The following is a 22,591-nucleotide window of genomic DNA, read 5'->3' as shown; positions in this document are numbered from 1 at the left end:
TCATTAGCAACCAGAAATAATGTTATTACGGTAATGTTAAAGAATTTCAAATTATCTTGAGTGCTTTAAGTAAATGAGTCTGCAATCAGCTAAAGCACAGACTGAATCATTCATCTGAATTCCCATTACTTATCACTGAGTAGCTGATTTCAGTGTTTGCCGAGCGTATGATGTGGCCAATGATACCTAAAGGTACCAATATCAAATTCCAAGCACTCCAGATGCCACTCTGAAAACCTACCAGCCATCCATATGGAGGAAATTCAAGAAGTCCGCACTACAACAAAGGTGAGTGCTTCTTCCTATACTCTCATTCACGATCTTGCTCACAATCTAGCTAGGCTAGCCCTCAACTGCTAACACTATCAAGAGGAAAGCAATGGAGATTCAAATAAAAAAGGCCAAGGCAGATTTAACTTTCCTTCCTGGTATCAGCCGTCTGAGGCCTTAAGTTTAAGGTTGACTTTGATCACGCCAGGTTCTACTGTATCCTGTATGGAAGACTGTCTTTTCTGGGTAGCTTAGAAGAATTCCTGAGGTTTTGGGCAACATAAGCATTACTAGCAGCCATGTTTATGTTCAAGGCTGAGTCTGAAAGGCGCCAACATTTTCTGGCACATATAAACATGGTTTAAAGCCAAAGAATTCACAGCATTATTAAAAAAGTACAGATAGTTTGGTTTCTGTGATCAAACAGAAACAGATTCAGTTCACTGGTGAGAGGCACAGGTAGCATTTCAGTGTTCTAATACTTGGTTCAAGAAATCTCCAATTACTCCAGCTAAAGGAAGGGGGGGGGGCAAAGTTTTTAGTCATTCATTCATTTTTTCATTCACTCGTTCACTCATTTGAGACATGGTTCACTACGTAGCTCCAGCTGTCCCAGACCTCAGAGCTCTGCCTGCTTCCTCCCTCAGAGGCATGGCATTAGAGGTGAGCACTGCACCACCATGTTCAGCTTCCCCCGCCCTTTTTAGAATGTCACATTCTCAAGCCAAGACAAATTTTTGCAGAAATGTTAACACACAAATACTGAGAATGAGAGTAGAAGTGATGAAGCCAACTGTAGCCAAGCAGTCAAGATTGTTTCACTGTAATCCCAGCTGTTATCTGAGCAGCACAGGCAAATTATTCCGTGGCTCAGGAAACAATACCTGTTTATACAGCTGTGATAAAAATAAAACCAACTAACATGCACAGCACTTTGGATAGGAACATGACTGAGATATAATGTGGCACCAAACAACTGTGTACTGTGTTAGTTCTGATCTTAAGTTTAAAACAGCTTGCTTAAAATGCCCTTTCTTGCTTATCTTCCTTCAAGTTAAATTCAATTCTTTAAAGATTTGTTGCAGACCTAAGGATATTTAAGCACTGAAATCATAACACTTGACATCACTTCGATGATTCGCACACATACTCTTCTCTCCTCTTGGCATATTCCTTTATGTGTTTTTATGTGTACCTCCTGGTTTGGCTCCTTTCTCTGTTCTCCTCCTACCCATGTCTGGCCTCTCTCTCCTGCCTCTGTCACGGCACCCTCTCAGGGTTGACATTCTTCACTGCAGTGTTGGCTCCAACCTTGATGGTAGTAAGCAAAGCCAATTGAATTAACAGAAGGCTGGGCTGGAATAATTACTAGTTGTTGAAGATGGATGCAATCAGTAAGTTTCAAACAATTCCATTTGGTTCTCATTGATTTAATAGTCTTGATGAGGATAAATGTCATAGCTAAACAAATAGGCTGACTGCGGAAGGTGCCAAAGAGACAAAGGTTTTCATGTCTGCCGAGAAACTAGTAGCAGGCTCACTCTAATTAGTTATATTGTATTTTTAAGCTCTCAGTGTAGGGAAGACATTTCTCCCCTGCCTTTTAGCTAACTGCCCTGTACATTTTCTCATCTCTGCTATTATCAACTGAGACTAGACTAATTTTTTAGTGCCCTTTAAGGAGGCGTCACTAATAAATACCTCGCTCTAATCACAGCTAAAACACGGGGAAAGCACTTGCAGGGGGGAAACTGTATAAACTTCAGGAAAAGTTGGTAAAGGCACACAGGAAGGCCTCAGAGTAAGAGTCAATCAGAAATATTGGAATAAACCAAATGTTCATTGTTACCTCTGGGAAGACTTTAAAGCTGGAATTAATTGAACCAATACATTAGAAAGCAGCTCATGACCTTACTTCTGCTGTATGGAGGCACTGGCAGCAGAGGACCAGAGCACATCAGTGACTCAGTCTAGCACCTTGGTTGTTTTTTCATTAAAGTAATTACACAATATGTCACAAGAAGATTCACATTGGTTTAAAAAAAATCTTCAGCTTAGAACTTACTTCATTTAAAAGTTACTATTCAATACTGTTGAAAAGTAGCACAGAAAATAAGGACTGATGTTTATAGACTGAGCACTATTAAACAATATATTGAATGTGTTATACAATCTGCCATCTGAAAAAGCTGTCTACGGGAAATTATTTCAACACTACAAATCAGCTTCTAAGAAAAATGAAAAATGTTAACTCGCATATTGAAGGCTAGGTGGCATTTCATAGTTGTCTCCTGACAACAGACACAGCGCCTACCAGCCCACAGTTAATGAGCGAAACCGCACAGGACTCAAGGGACAGCTCAGCAGTGTAAGAGTACTGGCTGCTCTTCCAGGAGACTCAGCTTCAATTCCCAGAACCCACATGGTAGCTCACAACAATCTGTCACTCTAGTTCCAGGGGACCAAATGCTCTCTTGTGGCCTCCAGGCACATTGGAGACACATATACACATATGCAGACAAAAATACTCATAAACAAACCAAATAAACAAATCTTAAGAACAACAAAACACTGACATACTACTGTATGCACAAGAGCATTAATGCACAAGCTTTCATGTACTCTACACAAGCCTTATTAAGGACACTTCCAGTGGTGTGCTGTGAGGACAACAGTAAGAACTCTCCATACCCAACTGACAGGCTGATCTTAAAATTCATATGGAAATAACAGACCAAGAGAAACAATTTTAAAAAAATGAACCAATATGGAAGACTCACACTCCTTGAATTCCAAACCTGCTCTAAGACTGTATTAGTCCTCACAAACCGTGTGTGTGTGTGTGGGGGGGGGGTGGTAGGTGGAGGTGGGGTTGCACTGGTATTTTGGCAGGGTCTCATCAGAGAACATGCAATCAGAAGTGGGGAGACTTGTGTAGAATATCTTGAAGTCTGTGAGATAATAAGGGCAGACATAACACACTGTACTGGGACAACTTGTATATTCACACTAAAAAAAAAAAAAAAAAAAAAAAAAGGAAAATGGCTACTTTACATCACAAACAATAAGTAACTGAAAATGTGTCAAAGGCCTAAATCTATTCTTATAAGAAAGCAGAAATAAAAGCCAGGTGTGGTTGATGTCTAGAGTCCCCGCACTTCTGAGGTAGAGGCAGAACACCAAGGGTTATCCTTGACTACACAGAGAATTCAATTGAGCCAAGACATGCGACCCTAAAGCAGATATTTTGTTTTAATTAGCAAAATAAATTCTTAAAAATTAAAAAATTATTAATGATCCTAGATTAGCCAAGGGTTTTTCCAATGTGACACCAATATGGCATCAACACAAGCACACAAAAAATAACGAGCAGATGCTTATGCTACAAATAATATTGCCAAGAAAGTGCAAAGCACAACACATACAGAGTGTTTACATGAATTACACACACACAGACACATACACTAAAACCCAAGCATCTGTAATGTGGAGTTACTGGAACCCTCAAACAGCATTTATGGGAAGGTAAAATGGTGTAACTACTTACTTTAGAAAATATTCTTGCATTTCCCTGAAATGTGCTTCAAAAAGGCCTCTAAACACTTAAGTTTAGAATTAACACACAATCCAGAACTTCCATTAAAAAACCTGCACTTGAGGACAGCACTGCTCTAAAGGTGACAAGCAGGACTGACCTAAATGTCCACCAACTGAAAAATGAGTGACAATGCAGGCACATAACAGATGAAATACACAGCAGTGAGAAGGGATGAAATCCCAACAGTGCTGCATCATAAGCAAATCTTTAAAAAAGCATGCTACACTCAAGATCTTATCATTCAAGATTTCATTAATATAAAATATGCAAATGTATGGAGACAGAAGTAACTTTTAGCACTTACTAGATCTGAACTTACTAGAGGAAGGGGCTTGTGAACACATTTGCTATGGGGCAGAATTTCTTTTGAGTGGGAAGAAAATACTGTAAATTGCAATTGCTGTCATGGTAGTATAGGACATGCTTTGAATTATGGCTCTAAATGGATATAGTCTGTGAAATATTACTCAAGAAAGATACTTTTAAAAGCAGCTACTGTTAGCTGGGCCTGACAGTGTATGCCTTTACTCCCAGCACTGAAGAGACAGAAGCAGGTGGATCTGAGAATTTAAGGCCAGCCTGGTTTACAGTGAGTTACAAGCCACCCAGCACTACAAGACTTTGTTATTAAAAATAAATACAAAAGCAACTAATGCTAAAGATCACAGATTCCTTCAGCAGTAGAGTAGCAGAAAATACCTGCTAATGCCCACTTTGGAGAGAGGCACAGAAAACCCAGCCTCTCTGAATTCTTGAACACTGCCCAAATTCAAGTTCTTCTCCTTGCCATGAATCGCCATCGGTTTTTACTGTCTTCAGATTTAAGCAGGAAACGATAATCTTTTCCACGTAAAAAAAGTCTCAGCATTAAATGTAAAGCAGTTCTCAGCTTTAAATTTAGTTTTAATGTACAGATGTGTCTATACAGCAAATTACTATAGCTGAGCCCCAATAGTTTTTTGATTGATACACCAATATCTATAGCCCAAAGCAGACTTGTTAAACAGAAAAACTCAGGCACAAATAGCAAGAAATTCATAATCTTTAGAAGTAAAATTAGTTCAGATGTACTTTATCACAATAAACTAAAATTAATATAAAACCTGTTAAATGTGGTAAGTTTATATTTCTGTCATATTAGAGCTCTAAAATGTGACATTTTACAGAGACATTGTAAAGACAAAGTATGCTTAATAGAAATTACCTCATATTGCCTGAGTTCTAAAATAAGATTCATTACAAATCAGCTTCCAAACTGAGCGCGGCGGCGCCACCACGCCTTTAATCCCCTGTCCTCAGGGAGGCAGAGGCAGGCAGATCTCTGTGAGTTCGAGGTCAGCATGGTCTACAAAGTAACCAGGACAGCCATGGCTGTTTCACAGAGAAACCGTGTCTTGAAAAACCAAAATAAGTAAATAAATCAGCTTCCTAGTGCAACTACCACATTTCATGTGTTACATAGCCACTTCTGCTTAGTGCCTATCGTGACCTCCCAGCTTCAATCCAGGGAGATGCAACAAACATTTGCCAATGTAAACCAGCTCAAACTACTTGCTCCTAGCCACTTCACATCAGACTCTAAGCTCCCTCGTAGGTAATTTTCTCTCCCACAGGATGTGTCCTTAAGGGACAGCACTGTGTATGTCTTCTGTATTTATGAAGAAAGTGGCAAATCTCATCTTTGCTTGTCACTATAAACTCAATCTGTAGACTACTGGTCCTCTGGCCAGTAAATGAATATACTAATTACTAAGTACAAGTGACTAGCTTTACACCTTTATTATTGGTCCTGTGGTCAGTAAATGAATATACTCTAAGTACAAGTGACTAGCTTTACATCTTTATTATTGGCCTACACTCTGTATAACAACTTCATGCCAAAGCCTTCAGAGAACCCTCCAGACTTCCCTCTAAACATGGCCATACCATACCAGCTTTAAAACTAGAACCTAGTGTAAAATATTAGATCAATGCCTCCATATAATGTCAACTGTTAGCTCCCTCAGCTGCCCCTGTTTCCTAGAACATGTTACCCATTTACAATAAAATAACAATCGAATTGGCTTTTCACTTAGAAAACTATTCCAATCACTTACACACCATTAAAATCTAACTCTAAAGTTGCTTTGAAAGTAAGTGTAAAAAAAAAAAGAAAGTAAGTGTAAAGAGGGAAAATAGGTTCCTTCTCTTGTGTTCTTGCCTTCTTCATAGGACACATTTAAAGAATAGCCTATTGTAGTGAGGGGAGTTATCATGGTCTTGGGCTATTATCAAAGGGACCAACAAAAATCCTTTCACGACTTACTTGAAAATTTTACCAAGCCCCACAAGATAACAATAAACTAAACAAACCCAAAACAAAACAACAAAACCCAAAACAAAACAAAAAAATCAGAGAGAGGTCCTATGGATACTTATAACCAAACTACATGACAAGGCATGCTGGGAAAATCTCAAATACAAATGTAGAACAGGATGCTCTGCAAGACACAGTGCCCAGCATTTACATGGCAAGAAACCAAAGGAGGGACAGGGTATGAAAAGATTTGATTACAGGAAAACCTTAACAGAGCCGACAGGTGTCCACTGGGAATCCAGCTTAGAAGTGAGGCTTTGAGACTGCCTCTTATGCTCTCCTGGAAATCCACTCCTGGGAGCAAGGCACATTGACTGGAGAAGGCCTAGAGAGAAGACAACAATGAAGGAAGAGGAAAATGAACGAGAAAGAGCTTTGTGAGATGAGAAAATACCTCTGCAGTGCACATTCTCACTACAGTACAGGAAAGCTGAGCCTCACAACACTGAGTAATCAGAGTGCTTAGTCCATGGAAAGCCACTATAAACTTGGAAAGCCGTGTCAACTAATCATAATGAAAAGAACTACTTACAAAATGGTGCAGGACATGCATACAGTAAAGAATGAACTTGGAATCTTACTTTACACTGTATATAAGACATTTAATAAGCTTAGGAACTACAACTATACATTTTTGGATGAAAAGAAGAAAAATTTTAGAACACTGGATTTCACAGTAACTTTCGTGCTCAAAAAAAAAAAAAAGAAAAAAGAAAAGAAAAGAAAAAACAAACAAACAAACCAAACCAGGCACTCCCAAAAAGTAGCCTGGCATAGTGTTACCTCCCCACCCCCCCCCCATATAGAGAGCTTCTCTGTTTAGCTCTGTAAACCAGAATCCCAAAGTCAGAAATCACGTGCCTGTCTCTTGAGTGAGCCACTAGGCCCCCAGTGTCTTTTAACCCCAGCATTCTGGAGGCAGGTGAATCTCTCTAAATTGAGACCAGACTGGTCTACATAGTGATTTCGCAGACAATCAGGGTAACATAGTGAGTGAGACTCTGCTAAAAACAGCAAAACCCACAGAAAGAAGTGTTGGGGGATGGTCTTGTGGCATTGCCATTTCTGTCTCACTGTTGTGTAAAGACTGGTCTCCATCATCTCCTACTGGTTAATGAAGAGCTGACCAGCCTATAGCTGGGCAAGAGGAGAGGAGGCAGGACTTCAGATCCCAATCAGGAGATCTAAGGTTGAGGACAGACAGATAGAGCAAAAGCAGCCAATGCAAGACTAAGATGCCAGGTAACAGGGGAAGAGGCATGGCTGGGAAGTGCTGGGCTGGTATAATCAAGTTAGAATAAATCAGTATCTGCCCAGCTCCAGTGTTTATGGCTTATTAATAAGTGTAATAGGTCTCTGACATTATTTAGGATCTGGAATGGGCAAAGGAAAAAGCCCCTACTTATACTGTACTTCTATAAAGAAGCAAATCACACATGCAACAGAAACTTACAACCGGCAGCTGCTCTACAAAGTGATATGGTAGGCTGCTCAAAAATTAAAAAGTAGAGGTCGGGTGGTGCTGGTACATGCCTTTAATCCCAGCACTCAGGAGGCAGAGGCAGGCAGAGTCCTGAGTTTGAGGTTAGCCTGGTCTACAGAGCAAGTTCCAGGGCAGCATGGCTATACAGAAATCTTGTCTCAACCCTCGTGCCTCCACCCCCCCCCCCCCCCCGCCCCAAATCAAAGTAGAAGCACTATGAAAGGCTTGCCTGGGTTGCATAGTGAGTTTCAGCCAAGCCTTGGCTATGTAGTGAGACTTTGTTTAAAAACAAAACAAAACAAAACAAGGCTGGGCGTGGTGGCGCATGCCTTTAATCCCAGCACTCAGGAGGCAGAGGCAGGTGGATTGCTGTGAGTTTCAGGCCAGCCTGGTCTACAAAGTGAGTCCAGGACAGCCAAGGTTGTACAGAGAAACTCTGTCTCAAAAAACCAAAACCAAGCCAGAGAGATGGCTCAGTGGTTGAGAGCATTGGCTGTTCTTCTAGCGGACCCAGATTCAATTTCTAGCACCCACATGGCAGCTCACAACTGTCTGTAGCTCCAGTCCCAGGGGATCTGACACCCTCACACAGACATACACACAGACAAAACACCAATGTACACAGAATAAAAATAAATAATTTAGAACAAAAAAGCAAAACATAAACCACCAGCCTCCTGTCATATATTAAAACACGGTTTAGATGATTCAGCAATCTACTTTTGGCAATATGCAAAAGAACATAAAGCAAAGCCTTGAGTGAGCACTTGTGACACGTAGGTGAGAGGTAGACACTGATAGATTAACTCAAGTATACACTGATAGGTTAACAGGTGAACACACAAGAGAAGAGACTACTATTCAGGGCTTGAAGCGAAGTTCTGAATGCTAAGGCATGAACTGAACAAGCATTATGTTAAGTGGGAAAAAAGCTGGATATAAAAGGATGAATGCTGTATGCTTCCACTTTGTCAGAGTAAGCAGCAGGCATGGCAATGGCATAGGAGGAAGGGGAAACTCCAGTTTGAAACAACAAAACAACACGACACACAGCCCCACAACCAAGAAGAAAACAGAATGATGGCTGGGAAGCTGCTACTGGCAATCATTCAATCAGAGGGAATGAAGCAAAGTTCTGGTGATGAACCAGGCAATAGTTGCAATGTAGTCACAGGAGTATACATGAAAGGCCTTTTCACATCTTACCACAAAATTCAAATTGCAACCTATTTCCTGTCATAGTGTGACTATGAAATGTTCCTTTGGGCTCCTGGCTGATGCTGGTGCTTCAGGAGGTCACACTGGTACAACTGTTAAGCTATACAGAGCCCATCGTTCTTGCCAAGCTCTTCTGCTTCCCACACCAAAATGATGTAAGCAGTTTTCTTCCAGCTCTGCAGAGCTGCCTTACTTCTGTGAACGATCCCCTTTGAAATAGTGAGTCAAAACCAATCTTCCCTGTAGTTGTTTCAGTCAGGTACTGCAGTCACGACCTGAGAGTACCTAACACCTTGCCAAACTAGTGAGTACCTAAATGGTTAGAGCACAAAAGAGCGCATGCTAGAAGGGAAGTGTGAACTGAGAGTGCATCATCTAACTACAAGTATCAAGATATGCTATGAACTAGGTTATGGACACTGCAGCTGCTTAGAAAAAAACACACATTAATTCACTAAATGAGTCTGCTTCTTCAAGAGAAAACTCTGAGAAGTGAACAGACACACACACTCTCTGTAAATGCCAGGTACACGATGGGGCCTTTAGCTTTCCTAAGATACCCACTCCAGAGGGTAAAGAACTACACACACATGGCTCTGACTCCTGTGAGGCTTGAGAGCATACAGCGGTAGAGAAAAATCACAGAAGGAAAAGCAAAAGTTCAGCCACCAGCCTTAAACTTCCTCCAGCACAGGCACCACAGGGAAGGCTGGTTAAGGTAGACGGTGCCTTCCCACAAACCCTAATTACAGCTCGGTGAGGCTTACTTTTTAAAGATCCAGTTGCTGACATTGGTGCAGGTAGCTAATGAATCAGTCTTCCCACACAGAGCCTTTCACAGTGCTTTTAGTGGGAAGTTTCAGGGATACAAAGAGGACCCAGCAGCACAGAGATACGAAATTCACATCTGAGTTAGACTGTTTGTCACTGTAGCTATGTGACTTCAGAAACGGAATTCAACCTTCATGATTCCTATCTTCTTTATTTGCATGAAAAAGGAGAAAGAAGATACCAACCCCAAACAAGTGTTTAGGAGTCCACAACAAGAAATCTAAGAATTAAAAGAAGTCCCTCTACAGGCCAGGTGTGTGGGGCACACCACTAATGCCAGCATAGGCAGGTGGATCTCTGAGGCCAGTCTGGTCTACAGAGTAAGTTCCAGAACAGTCAAGGCTATACAGAGAAACCCTGTCTCAATCATGAAACATGAAATCATTAAATAAACCTACGCATAAGATAATGAAAGCAAAATTAAAGAGATATATTTGATTAATAAATTTACAATAAAAAATTAAAAGACAAAATAAAAATACCTTAATAACAAGATATGAGAAATGTGAAGCAAGCTCACATAAGCTAAATAACACACATTAGTAGTTCCCAGGAAGGCAGTGTTTAACACTAAGCTTAAAATTTTAGAAATAGCATACTGTCTCTAGAGTCCTTAATTTAACAACAGAAATCACGTATGTAAATTTTATTAAGATCCTTGGAGAAAAGGGCATGTGATAGTTTATTGTAAGAAAACTGAATCTGCAATTAATTTAGTGGAGATCATAGCTTTAATTGCACCAGCTCTGCCCTTCTCCACTCAATTTTTAAGTCAATCCAGAACTCTGGAACTAGTGAAACCTCCCCCTTCCTTGCCCCCCCAGCCCCCAGGGCTGGACCAGCTGCAGTCCTATTGCTTATCAACTGTTTAAAAGCATTCCTAGCCTCAGTGCACTAACAGCAGGAATAACCCCGCACTCACTCACCCCAGCAACATATATGTTGTCTCCTGGAGGACAAAACTAGCTCTGGCTGAGAAAGACTCATTCCATCTACACTATGCCTTCTGATGCCATTTTACAGATTAATACTTCCAGGCTTAGGAGGTAGCCCAGCTGTAGAACACAAGTCTAGTATGTATGAGGCCCGGGGCTAAATCCTTACTACTGTAAAAACTGACTATATCACCCCTCTAAAATCTAGGATCCCATGTTAATGCTGTGTGCTACACATAAGAACTATGGGAAAAGGAGAAACTTCTGTGATGGCCATATATGTGGCATATGCACTTATACATGCAAAAAAATATTTCAGAAAGGAGGACCCCGAATGGTTCGAAGCTGGCATAAGACAAGGAAGATTTATCCTAACCCCCATTCTACTGTTTCACTTACCACATACCTATAATAATTTTCAATAATGAAATACTTAAATCAGTGGCTTTCAACTTGTGGGTCCATCTAAGACCATTGTAAAACATATTTACATTACAGTTTGTAATAGTGGCAAAACCACAGTTATGAAGGAGCAATGAAAATAATTTTGTGGTTGGGGTCACCACAGCATGAGGAACTTTACTAAAGGGTCGCAGCATTAGGACGGTTGAGAACCACTGTTTTAAATGCATCTGTGTGGAGAATGTATTTATCAAGAAAATGTAGATGACACATTCACTAGCCCAGTGAGCCAAGACCACATCTCTCTGACAGGCAAATGCTTCTCTAGGCACCAGTGACATAACAGTGAGTAAAGCCCCCAAAGAAAACCCCCTACCCTCACAGCCCAACAGGCTGCGTTCTACAGAGGAATAGAAGAAAAGGAGCAGCGCTCCTTGAGTAAAGAACAGCCTTCTTCCAAACCAACGAGGAGGTAAGGAATCCAGGGAAAGACTGTCCTCATGCTTCTAGTGACACTAATAAAATGAAGTCACTTAGAAGCCTATTTTAAGCAAGAATGTAAAAATAAAACTTTAGCATAACAGGAGGCTGAGGTAGGAGGACTGTGGGTTTGGGAACATCTAGGGCTCAAAACCAGCATGAGTATAGAGTCCCAAAACCAATCAAACAAAAAAAAGCACTCATCACAAGCAGATACAGATTTGTTTTGTGTAGCAAGAGAGCAAGTAAACAGGTATAAATGATGCACATGAATAAAACATGACGCTGCTGCATTCTCAGAAGCCAATACAATCACTCTTGAAGACGACTGGCTCAGCACGCACTCCTGGGTCCTTACAGAGGAAGGACTACAATATGTTGAGGTTTGCATATTACAGGTAGGGCTGACTGCAGGAGCAGTACTAGTACTAAGGCAGTAATAGTACTAAGAAACACCCGATGGGGCTGGAGAGATGGCTGCTCTTCCAGAGGACCCAGGTTCAAGCCCCAGCACCCATGGTAGCTCACAACTGTCAACTTTGGTTCTAGGTAATCTGACACCCTCACAGAAGATAAGACTGAAGACTATTCTTAAATAAACAGCACAGAATCACTTCTTTACATTTAAATCTGTTAATCTGAGACTAAAATGAAGCACTGAACACTGAAAGATACCTTATGACAGTTTAAGACCTTACAGTTTGTCCTACCACCTTGGCTTCTTATTCCATTGGATTTAACTTATCAAAGGACACTTGTTTGTTTGTTTTAATATGACACTTGATTAGAACTGTAAGAAAAAATTTCTCAGCCATGCCTGTAATCCCAGCACTCAGGAGGCTGAGGCAGATGGATCTCTTGTGAGTTTGAGGCCAGCCTGGTCTACAAAGCAAGTCCAGGCCAGCCAAGGCTACACAGAGAAACCCTGTCTCAAAAAGAAAAAACAAAAACAAAAGAAAAAATAGAGCACTGTATACATAATAAATAAAAAATCTTAAAAAAAAAAAAGAAAAAAAATCTCAAAAATGTAAGAAAATATGAAATTAAACATAGCCAACATTGAATTTGAGATTATCACTGAAGGACCAGGTGTGCAGGGAGGACTACAGAGGCTGTGAAACTGGTGCAAGCATACAATACTAAGCGCCTTTAATGCTGCAAAGCCAGAAAGAAGTCGGCTGTACGAGGGACGGTGCTGCTTCCCCAAACAGGTATTTCAAGTACCCTGCTAAGAGACTTAGTGTCAAGGGCTCAAGCATTCCTCACGCGTGTTAAGAGGTTAAGTGTGGTGATTAAAACATTAGATGGCTTGTAGTAAAAGTGGTGAAAGGAAAAATAAAATGACCTGGACTTAATAAAACTAATTTGAAGAGACAGATTCTACTCTCAAGAAGGATGTTTGTTTAAAGCACACAAACCAGGCCGCAAAAACAAAGAGACGGCTCAAAAAGCAGGGCCTTGTGACAAGATTTTCTAATGAAAATAGAAAAGTAAACCCATTCACAAAATAGGACATCTACAGCTCTATAAAGAATTTCCACTTGTAGTTTCTAACAGCATTACCTGGGGCTACTTTAAAAAGGCCAAATGTATTTAGTGCTCACTAATTCTCTGCTACTTTTAGAGAGAATTGAAATAAAAATTCAATTCTCTTAGCCTAACCACGACAAACCATAGGTTCTTTTCTTCTCTACAACAGCACTACTGATCTGAGTAATACTAAAGAATTAGGAAAGAGCAAGACCCACAGCAGATTAAAAGAGCCTAGAAGAAGGTCTGCATATAAAAATACTATATAAAAATACCCAACCTAAGAAAATACTACTTGTGAATTTGAAAGGTTAGATTTAAGATCAATTAAACTTAAAGCAGGAATTAATCTAAACTGTGAAATTTCTACCACTTCAAAAGCAACAATGTAAGAAACTTTTCTTAAACTATTTCCTTAGCAACAGAGCTCTTAATGACTATCCACAAACAAAATAGTCCTTATGTGTCCTGTTTTCCTACATGTACCTTTCAGACAACAGTTTCAAAATTGTAATAAAAGGCAAATAATAAAGAGATGAGAAATTAAGGTGGAGGCAAAACAAGAACCCACAAGAACAGGTTCTTAAAAAGGTATTACATGTTACTCTGAAAAGAACAGCCATCAACTCATAACTTTGATAGCTTTAAAATGCCAAAAGAAGTCAGGTACAATGCCACAGGCCTAAAATTTCAGCACTCAGGAGGGCTGAGGCAGGAGGATTGTAAGTTTGAGGCCACCTTGCATTGAAAAGTGATAGGGTTTCTAAGTAAACAAATTAATTTATTAAAATAACTGCCTATCAGTAAAGATGTGCGTGTTATATTCAAGACTATCTGACAGGCTTTCTGCAACCAAAAATAACAGTGTAGTTGATGGGTGCGACAGGAGCACTGACATTGGCACTGCCAAGAAACAGAGACAAGCAATGCTCAGCCCTTGCTTGATGCCCTCTTCACACTGTAAGAAATTTCACTGTGGGCTTCCTCTAGACAGCCTGCCTTTTCAAAGTATCACTTCAAAGCAATGTAACTATGCAAGTCTCAATTCAAAACATTTGAAACAACGAGTCCTATACAATTAAGATGCATCCTCCCCAAGGAGTAGACTTGCCCAACTATTCTGTATTTGACTACTGAAATTATTCTAATATAAATCACTTCCCCCGCAAAGTTTAAATGAATAAAACACTGTTGTCTTTTTGAGTTAAGAAACGTTTGTTTCTCGGCTGGCTTGGTGGCACATGCTTTAATGCCAAGCACTGGGGAGACAGAGGCAGGTGTCTCTTTGGGTTCAAGGCCAGCTTAGTCTACATAGTGACGTGCAGGACAGCCAGAGCTTCAGTGAGACCATGCATGACTGAAAAACCAAAAAAACTAAACCCAAAAAACAAAAACCACCAACAACGAAAGGCTAAACCATGCTTTAGAGTTTAATTAATAAAATTCTCACACACACTCACACACCTCTGCAGCTGAGGCAAAACGTTTATTACATAACTCACATCTTACGATAAACGCAAAACACTCAATCCAATAATCAACTAACTTTTTTTCTGCACTATCTATTCATTTTAACATCCGGCGACTAAGACTATTATAAAACAGTACTTACATTTCTGTTGAATTTGGTGAAAGAATGGTGCATATAAAACCTGTGCATATAAACAATCGCAGTGTTTATTGTAAGCTGAGAGCTGGGATACAACGTTTAGGAAATAATCCGAGAAAAAAAATATCTCTAAAAACTAAATCAATTTGGAATGGACAACCCCCTTTTCCATTTACTTACAACCGAACCCTCGAATTGAAAGTATCTAAGTCTGCGGGGAGGAGAGAGGCCACGCTCCGTAGAGAGAGCCCGGGAATTATCTGCAATGTCTACAGCTTAGTACAGTCGAAATAAAGTAGTCGAAAGGCGCGCGCGCCACACACGCAAAGAACACGAGAGATCTCCATGCGCTCCCACAGCGCCAAAAGAGTCGCCCTGGAGCCGGCAAGGAAGCCTTCGAAAAACACTCTCTGTGAAACGTCTGGGGACCTTCCTACGTCTCAAAGCCTTTTCCGACTTCCAAAGTAGCGGGAAGGGCCGCCCCTTGGTTTCGCTCCGCCGGGCTTCCCCTCTCGCCGGGGCAGCGCGGCTCTTCCCTTAGCGCATCACGCGCTTCCAGGCACAGGTTACACAACGCGGGCTCCCGGGCCGCCTCCCCCGGCACATCTCCTCTTCGCTGGGCTCGCCTCGGCAGCTGGCGGCGGGGGGAGGGGGGACACAAGCTTTCTGTGCTTCTCTCTTTCCCCATGCCAGACGGCAGAAGAAGCAGCGGCGCCATGATCGGCCGGACACTAGGCCGGGTCACCCGGCGAACGCGACCGAGGCGTGAGGAACGCAGGGCCTCCACTTAGGAAAAGGATACACATTGAGACGTTGCCCCATGTCCTGGATGAGGTTGGCCGCCTGCTGACGATGCGACAGCTCTTCATCCGCTTCCACTCCGCAGCGGCGGCTCGGCGTGTTCTCCAGCTGTTCTCGAGTAAAGAACCAGCGAGAAGAAGCTCCACGGCCCGACGCCATGACACTTCCTCCTCCGCCCGCACCCTTAGCCCGCCCCCTCCCCGCCTGCCTCCGGGACTCGGCGCCAAGGCCTCGAGGCCCCGCCTCAATGCGCTCTCCGTAGAGCGGGCCACGCCCTTTCCGGTCCGACCTCACCCTGTGCGCATGCGTAGGGGCCCTCTCTGCCGGTTCGCAGAGGCCTATTTTGCTTTCTCCTTCCGGCCTCCCGCCTCGCTCTGGTCCGCGGGACCACAATGCTCCGCGCCTCTTGTCATTGAGAAGGCGCCGTATATCGGGGTGGGGGGCTGGGGGGGTCACACTCAGAAAGAAAAGGTCGACGCGGTGCACTCTGGGTCTGGAAAGGGAAAAAGGCGAAGGGGCGGCGGGGCGGACAGGGAAGAGGTCACGCGGCTGCGCAGTAGGGTTTGGGCGTATACTTTGAACTCAGCGCTTTAATTCTCGGTCTGTGTGTTTGCGATGTATTAGAGACAGAGAAGGCTTTTTTAGTCACGGCTCCCACGCCAAAGCCTCCATTTTCTTTACAAGTTTGTGGGTGTATTTTCTTAGGTGTGATGAATCTTGTGTCCACGAATGGCTACCATCCCGAGGACGGCTCTCAGGAGGAGTTAGATAAGGAAGACTGGGAAGAAATAACGCAAATTCTAACAATGGCCAGCGCTTAGGTATCTTCTGTGGTTTAAAAAAAAAAAAAAAGATCGCTAATAGATGTTGGGGGCATGTGTCTTTAAAAATGTTACTTTAAATAAGATCATTCAAGGGGCGGGTTATTTCATTTTTAAAATGTGTCGCAGGCTGGCCGTGAGTTCACTTCTGTAGCCAAGGATGACCTTGACCTTCCGATCCTATTGCTGGGGTTACAGGTCCGTGGCACCACTATACAGATAGCTTCCTTTTTAAGTGACTTGACAAACATTACGAAGTTAATAATTGGACGGCATCTAGGCCTTCCATCCAGATTGGGTGTACGGCTTTAAACTTCTGTGTGGTTTCGGCGGGTTGCAGAGAAGCAGAATGTCCTAACTGAGGTTGTCTAGAAACTGACAGGCTGGATGACTTTGAACGTCAGATTCCCCTACTGTTAACCTCTGGCGTGCAGGGATTATAGGCCCGTTTGACACATCTTGGTTGACTGAAGTGCTTGAGTTTACAACCTTAGGGCATACTAGGCCAACAGTCTACCAGCTGAGTGCAAGAGGAGCCAAATAGGAAAAAAAAAATCCTTAGAATTTTCTAAAGTAATCTCTCTTATAACTGATGCACCACTCACTTAGTTAAATGTTATCTGCCTCCGAGTTAATGCCTATTGTATAGGATCAAAGTACATTTTAGTTTTTAACTATTTTCTGAAGAGGAGCAAAAATTGGCTTCTCAAAAAGCAAGTGAGATGGCTGCGCAGCTAAGGGCACTTGCTACGAAGCTGGACACCTGGAGTTCAGTCACCACTGCCCATATGGTGGAAAGAAAGAACCAACACAACTTGTCCTCTCAGCTGCACATGTGTTCTGTGGCGCACACGCATGAACACACCCATGCGCAATAAACACCTGTGCAGAAAATGACCCTATCTAAAAAAGAAAATAAATACAGAGGCCAGTGAGTTTGTGATTACAACTTGAGGCTTTTGTTTGTCAGTATTTTGGGGTTCCTGGCCTCAGCCTGCTGCCTACCCCCATTGTACTGTGCTAGTGTTTTGATTATTGTAGGTGGCGACTGTGAACAGCTGCCTAACTGATACCTAGTCACAGATACTAGAACAAGATCTCACATCTTGTCAAAGAAGTCGAAGTGCAGAAGGGCTTCTTCAGCCTGGTAGCATCTACAGAAGATCACAGCCAGCATGGTGCTTGATTTCCATAGTGATTTCCATAGAAGATCCGGGACACGGGCCCTCTCTGTTGACTCCTTTCAATATGGTACGAAGTGTCTCAGGAATGCAATAAAAAAAGAGAAACAAACTGTAAGCAGATTGGGAAGGAAGAAGTAGACTTTTAATTTTTTTCCAATTTCGCATATTGTTGCAGGCATGCCAAAGCAGCCATGTAGGACTCTCCTTGCCTACTGTGTGGACTATGGGATTGAGCTAAGGTGTGGGTGGCAGTTACTTTTATCCTATGAGCTATTGAATTAACCCATTAAAACGTTCATCCTTTTTTTTTTTTTTAACATTTTTTTGTAAGTGTTTGAGCACATGCATGTATGCATGTGCACCACATAGGGATGGTACCCACATGGGGCCAGATTTCCTGGAGCTGCTGGATAATGGATGCCGGGGTCTAAACCTTGTGTCCTCCTAAAGAGCTGGACGTGCTTGTAACTGCTGAGTCATCTTTCCAGGCCCAGCCTTCATTCCTTTTTTTATACACGAAACTATAACTGACCTTGGCGTTCCATAGCGCTTCTATAACTGGCCTCACAGGACCTTGCACTTTGCCCTAAGAATCTCTTCTTTGTCCCTTCTGTCACCAGATGTCTTTCTTGCCCTGTCCCCTTACGCCTCAGGGCTTAAATTTATACTATTAAATTTTTTTTGACAGTTTCTTGTGAGATTCAGTATAAAAATCTAAATGCTTCATTGTGTCCTAATAATCTGGCCAAATTTCTGGCGTCATCATCTTCCGGTCTTGCTTGCCCACGCTCTCTAGCTACAGTCTCTTCCTGGCCTCAGCACTTTCGTGCTATTGTCACACAGGAAGGCTCTTCACGGCTAACCAGTCTGTCATTCACGTCTCAGAATCCTCTTTAAAGAGGCTGCACACGGGGGCTGGAGAGATGGCTCAGAGGTTAAGGGCACTGGCTGCTCTTGCAGACATCCTGAGTTTAATTCCCAGCAACCACATGGTGGCTCACAGCCATCTATAATGTGATCTGATGCCCTCTTCTGGTCTGCAGGTGTACATGCAGGCAGAGCAATGTATACATGATAATAAAAAAATAATAAATCTTAAAAAGAGGCTGCACAACTGAGTATCTTACTTCCCAGCTGTCTCTTTGTCGCTGTCACATTTCCCCTGTCTGTAAGGTATTCAGCAATGAAGAGACATTTCCTTCAGTCCTCCTGCTCCTCCTCTTATCCTACCTATGTCCTCTTCCCTCCCTCCTTAATGCTCCTCACTTTTCAACTTGTAGGGAAGAAATCTCATCCTTTCTGTTCATGTCTCTACACCCCAGGGCCTAGAGCGTGCCTGCACCTCTGACACAGGGAATATGTTCTTATGAAGGTGAGTATCAACACTATGTTACTGGAAGTTTGGGGGTGTTTCACTGGGGTGCTACATGTTACCTGGAAAATCTCAGTCCCTTCTTAGGCTTCATTAATAAAATTAAAATAGAATCAGAAGGAAGTTGAAGGACAACTTTATTAGAGTTAAAAAAAAAAAAAAAAAAAAAAAAAAAAAACCTCCCAGGGCCAGAAAGCTATAAACATTGGCATCTACCCAGAGGGAGTAGACAGAGAGGAGAAAGAGTTTATAAGCTACATGCTGAAAGTGTGTGTGTGTGTGTGTGTGTGTGGTGTGTGCGGCAAGTATCAGCAGCAAAAAGAAGAAAAGGGAAAGTGTATGCTTTTTTAAGTGAGAACGTAGAAAAGCAGATAGGGTTAATGAGGCTGTGTGGCTGTGGCCCTCAAGCTGCCCTGCAGAGGGCAGAGGTTCTGGGAAGAAAAAGAACACAATCTCATTAAAGGTATAATTATTTCTTTCATCCCTTCAGCATACAAAGTGAGGTCACCTTTCAGAGGGGTAGTTCCTTAGCTAGACTGTTGGCAAGCCTAGTTGGTGTCTTAGGACTATTGAGGCCAAAGATCCCATCTCATTTCCCTTAATGAGCCTTTTACACGATTGTAACACCTGCATATATCTATGACATTGAATAAAGTAATCAGGTCACGTGATAATGAAACAGCCATATCATGTGGTTGGTCTTGCCTGTCAGCTTGCGTGGATTAAGACACCCCTGAGAGATTAGTACAACACACATCTGGGTGTGTCTGTGAGGGTGGAGGTGGGGGGACACCACACCAACGACGATGACCCCTGCTGAATACAAGTGGAACCATTCTGTAGAACAAGGCAGAGAAAAGAAAACCCCCTATCACAGGTACTCTCTGCTTACTGCTCACCATGGCAGGAACGCCTGTGCTCCACCATCCCTGTGGTGCTGGCCTGAAATCTGGTGCTGAGCCCGAAGAAACCTCATGTCTCATGTTGTTTCTATTGTATTAGATTACAGTGGTGGGAGAGTGACTAGTAGAGAAATCAGGTGCTGCAGAAGTGGGGTTGTGTCTGTGGTTAAGAAGTGATGAGAAGCCAGCTATAGAACCCTGGGATTATGCAGACAGAATTCCTGGCAGAGAGCCAATGAGATGTGAACGCGCCTTCAGATGAGAACAGGGATTGTATTAAGAATTGGACTAGAGGCCGTTTGTGTTATGTTGCCTATAATCTGCCCAGGCCCTAGACCTATGGGAAACTAGGTTTATTGGAAACAGACTAGTTGATCTAGAACACGAAGTTTCAGTTGTGGAGTGGACACTCCTGGCTGCTTTTAAACAGTTTTATAGTGAGAACTTGGAGCAAAAGAGCAGAGAAGAAGGATTTGGAAAGTAATTTAGTTTAGAAAAAGAGTGTGGTGTTTGAAGAGATTAAGCTCTTAAAAAGAACCCATGATGCTGTGGGTGCTCTGTTGGGAGACAGGGCATTGAGGATGCACTGAAGCCCTGGGTTCTATTGCCAGGAGTGCATAAAAACAAATGGCATGGTGGCACATCCTGTAATCCCAGCACTGGTGGGGTACAGGGTGGACAAGAAGTGTCAGGGCTAAAGTTAACCTGTAAGCCCAGCTTGCCCAAGGACAATTTCCTGGAATGCTGGGGCCTATTGTACACTTGTAATGACAAGTCACATGCTTTCCCTCCAATAAACAAGGTTGGTTGCCCCAGCTGCACAGGCTGTACTTGATCGCACAGAGGTAGGAGGTAGTAGGCAGGAAGTACAGTCAGTACACGTGCTTGCTCCCAACTGGACAAAGTCAAAGTACTTAGCCCTGTGGGTTTGGCCTTTACAAGCACCTGGTTGGCTGACTTAATTCAGTGTCAGTCTCTGGAAATCCTGGGTACGGACCTGTGCAGTATCCATCTTCCAGGCCAGCATTAAATAAAGTTTGCTTTAATTGCACAATTGTGGATTTGGTCTTTCTTCTTGAAATTATCAGGTTGAACAGATGAATCAGAAGTTCAAGGGTACTTGGTTACATCCCGAGTTGAGCTCAAGGTCAGGCTAGGATTATGGAGACTGTCTTAAAAAAAAAGAAAAAAAAGGCAAAGTGTTACAGCTCTTTTTGAATTTGTCTAGCAGGTTTTCTGACAAAAAAAAAAAAAAAAAAAAAAAAAAAAAAAAAAAAAAAAAAAAAGAAAGAAAGGCAAGTATCTTGCACCAGGACAGTAGAAAAGACTTTTCCTTGAGTAGACATCTGACAAGCGGCTTTCTAAGAAGGTTTGCCAGGACTGACCTCTCTGCGCTCCTGCACTTTGAGGCTGCTACGTCTGTTGTCAAAGGGGCTCAGCTACTCCTCAGGCCTGAGGCAGACACTGCTCATGTCCACAAAACGCTGGTCTTGCAGGCCTATACAATGAAACAGTTACAGAATCATAGATGTCATCCTACGTGGCCACCGAGGCTAAGCCTCTGAGAAGCGAAAAATATTCCAGAGGTCTGCTATGCGGGGATAGGCAGGGGACTCCAGGTGTTTGAGCTCCAGAGTCGTGCAAACAAAGCAATTCTCATTTTTGTTATTAAAGCAAGCAAAACACGAGGTGATGTTTACAGTTAGCTTAAGCAAGCACAACAAGGGGCATTGTGGCTTACCATCTTTGGTCATGTGAAAAGGGCCAAGAGCATTCTTTCCAGGCCTTTGTCTTTTCTCCAGAGATAAGGCGTGCCAGCCAGAGCATTGCGTCCATGGCCTTGCTTCCAGGGGCATTACCATCTTAGAAGGCCACCTTGTGGGAAGAAGGTTCTGCACTCTGCCCAAGTTCACAGTAAGTTCACAGCATTCTTACACAGTCTTTCACAACAGAAGCCTCCAGGCAGATTTTGAAGGAAAGTCTGGGAGGCTAGGCACTGTGTACCACACTGTTGGCTTCTCTGCAGGCAGCTCCTTGGAGGGCAGTGCATGGAGCAGTGAGGGTAAATTCTAGGATGGATGCAGGGAAGATTCTAGGGTGTTGGCGATGCCAGGAAGGTGGGATGTCTCCTGAGGAAGGCTTCAGACAGAGCGGAGCCAGCCAAAACTAGTTGGGTTACAAATAGCAAGACCATAGGGGCTGGGTTGCCCAAGCCTATTGGGCACAGCACTATGAGCTCTGGGTGCCGGATATGTAGCTATGTGATGTAATATTTGTCCCACTGGGTCTCAGTGCTGCTTTTGGTGGATACTTCCTGGATTCTTTGGGAATGGAGATGTTATTGTATCTTGGGACTATATAACTTGATGTTAGCAGATCACCCAGCTAAGTGTTTGCGCCAGTCTTAGGGGAAACTGGACTAGATAGAGCTTTGGAGCATTGGGAACAGAGGAGAGATCAAATCTTTGGTATAAGATGTCGGGTTGACAAGGGATGGACATGGTGTGGTTAATTGAGAGTGGTAAAGCACACTTCTACATGTGGCTGTGAAGACTCTTCCAAAGCAGACTAAGACACTGACCTTCCTTGAATGTGGGTGACACCATCACTAGGGCTGGGTTCCAGATTGAAAAAAAGAAAAAGGAGAAAGCCCACTACTACAGGCGTTCTCTTGCTCCCTGCTGCGTTCCCACAGTATTCTGAGCTGTTCTGTTCTGCCAGGCCTCCCCAACACACTGAGGGACTGAACTGTCCCTTAAGTTTCTTTGTAGTTCTGTGTCCCATTTGGCAGGAGCCTTG

General features: G+C 42.8%; 1 protein-coding gene and 1 pseudogene across 3 annotated transcripts in view; one reads left to right on the top strand and one right to left on the bottom strand.

The window, feature by feature from the left end:
* Ccnt2 (cyclin T2) overlaps positions 1-15,713 on the bottom strand; it is a 32,285-nt gene extending 16,572 nt beyond the window's left edge. For 2 of the 3 annotated variants that reach the window (XM_051147294.1, XM_051147295.1), the window contains exons 1-2: positions 15,515-15,712; positions 14,716-14,797 (exon numbers count right to left, since the gene is read on the bottom strand). In XM_051147294.1, the coding sequence (XP_051003251.1) occupies positions 14,716-14,797; positions 15,515-15,672 (240 nt within the window). In that variant the 5' untranslated portion in view covers positions 15,673-15,712. Of the gene's footprint in view, positions 1-14,715; positions 14,798-15,514 lie in introns of all 3 variants that reach the window. The other variant, XR_007830771.1, reaches the window with a different exon arrangement.
* Positions 15,714-20,989: 5,276 nt separating this feature from the next.
* Positions 20,990-21,036, top strand: LOC127191282 (uncharacterized; annotated as a pseudogene).
* Positions 21,037-22,591: the final 1,555 nt, after the last annotated feature.

The sequence above is a fragment of the Acomys russatus genome, chromosome 6, assembly GCF_903995435.1.
Source record: "Acomys russatus chromosome 6, mAcoRus1.1, whole genome shotgun sequence".
In the NCBI taxonomy this organism is placed as follows: Eukaryota; Metazoa; Chordata; class Mammalia; order Rodentia; family Muridae; genus Acomys; species Acomys russatus.
This window is presented reverse-complemented; position numbering and strand designations above follow the sequence as displayed.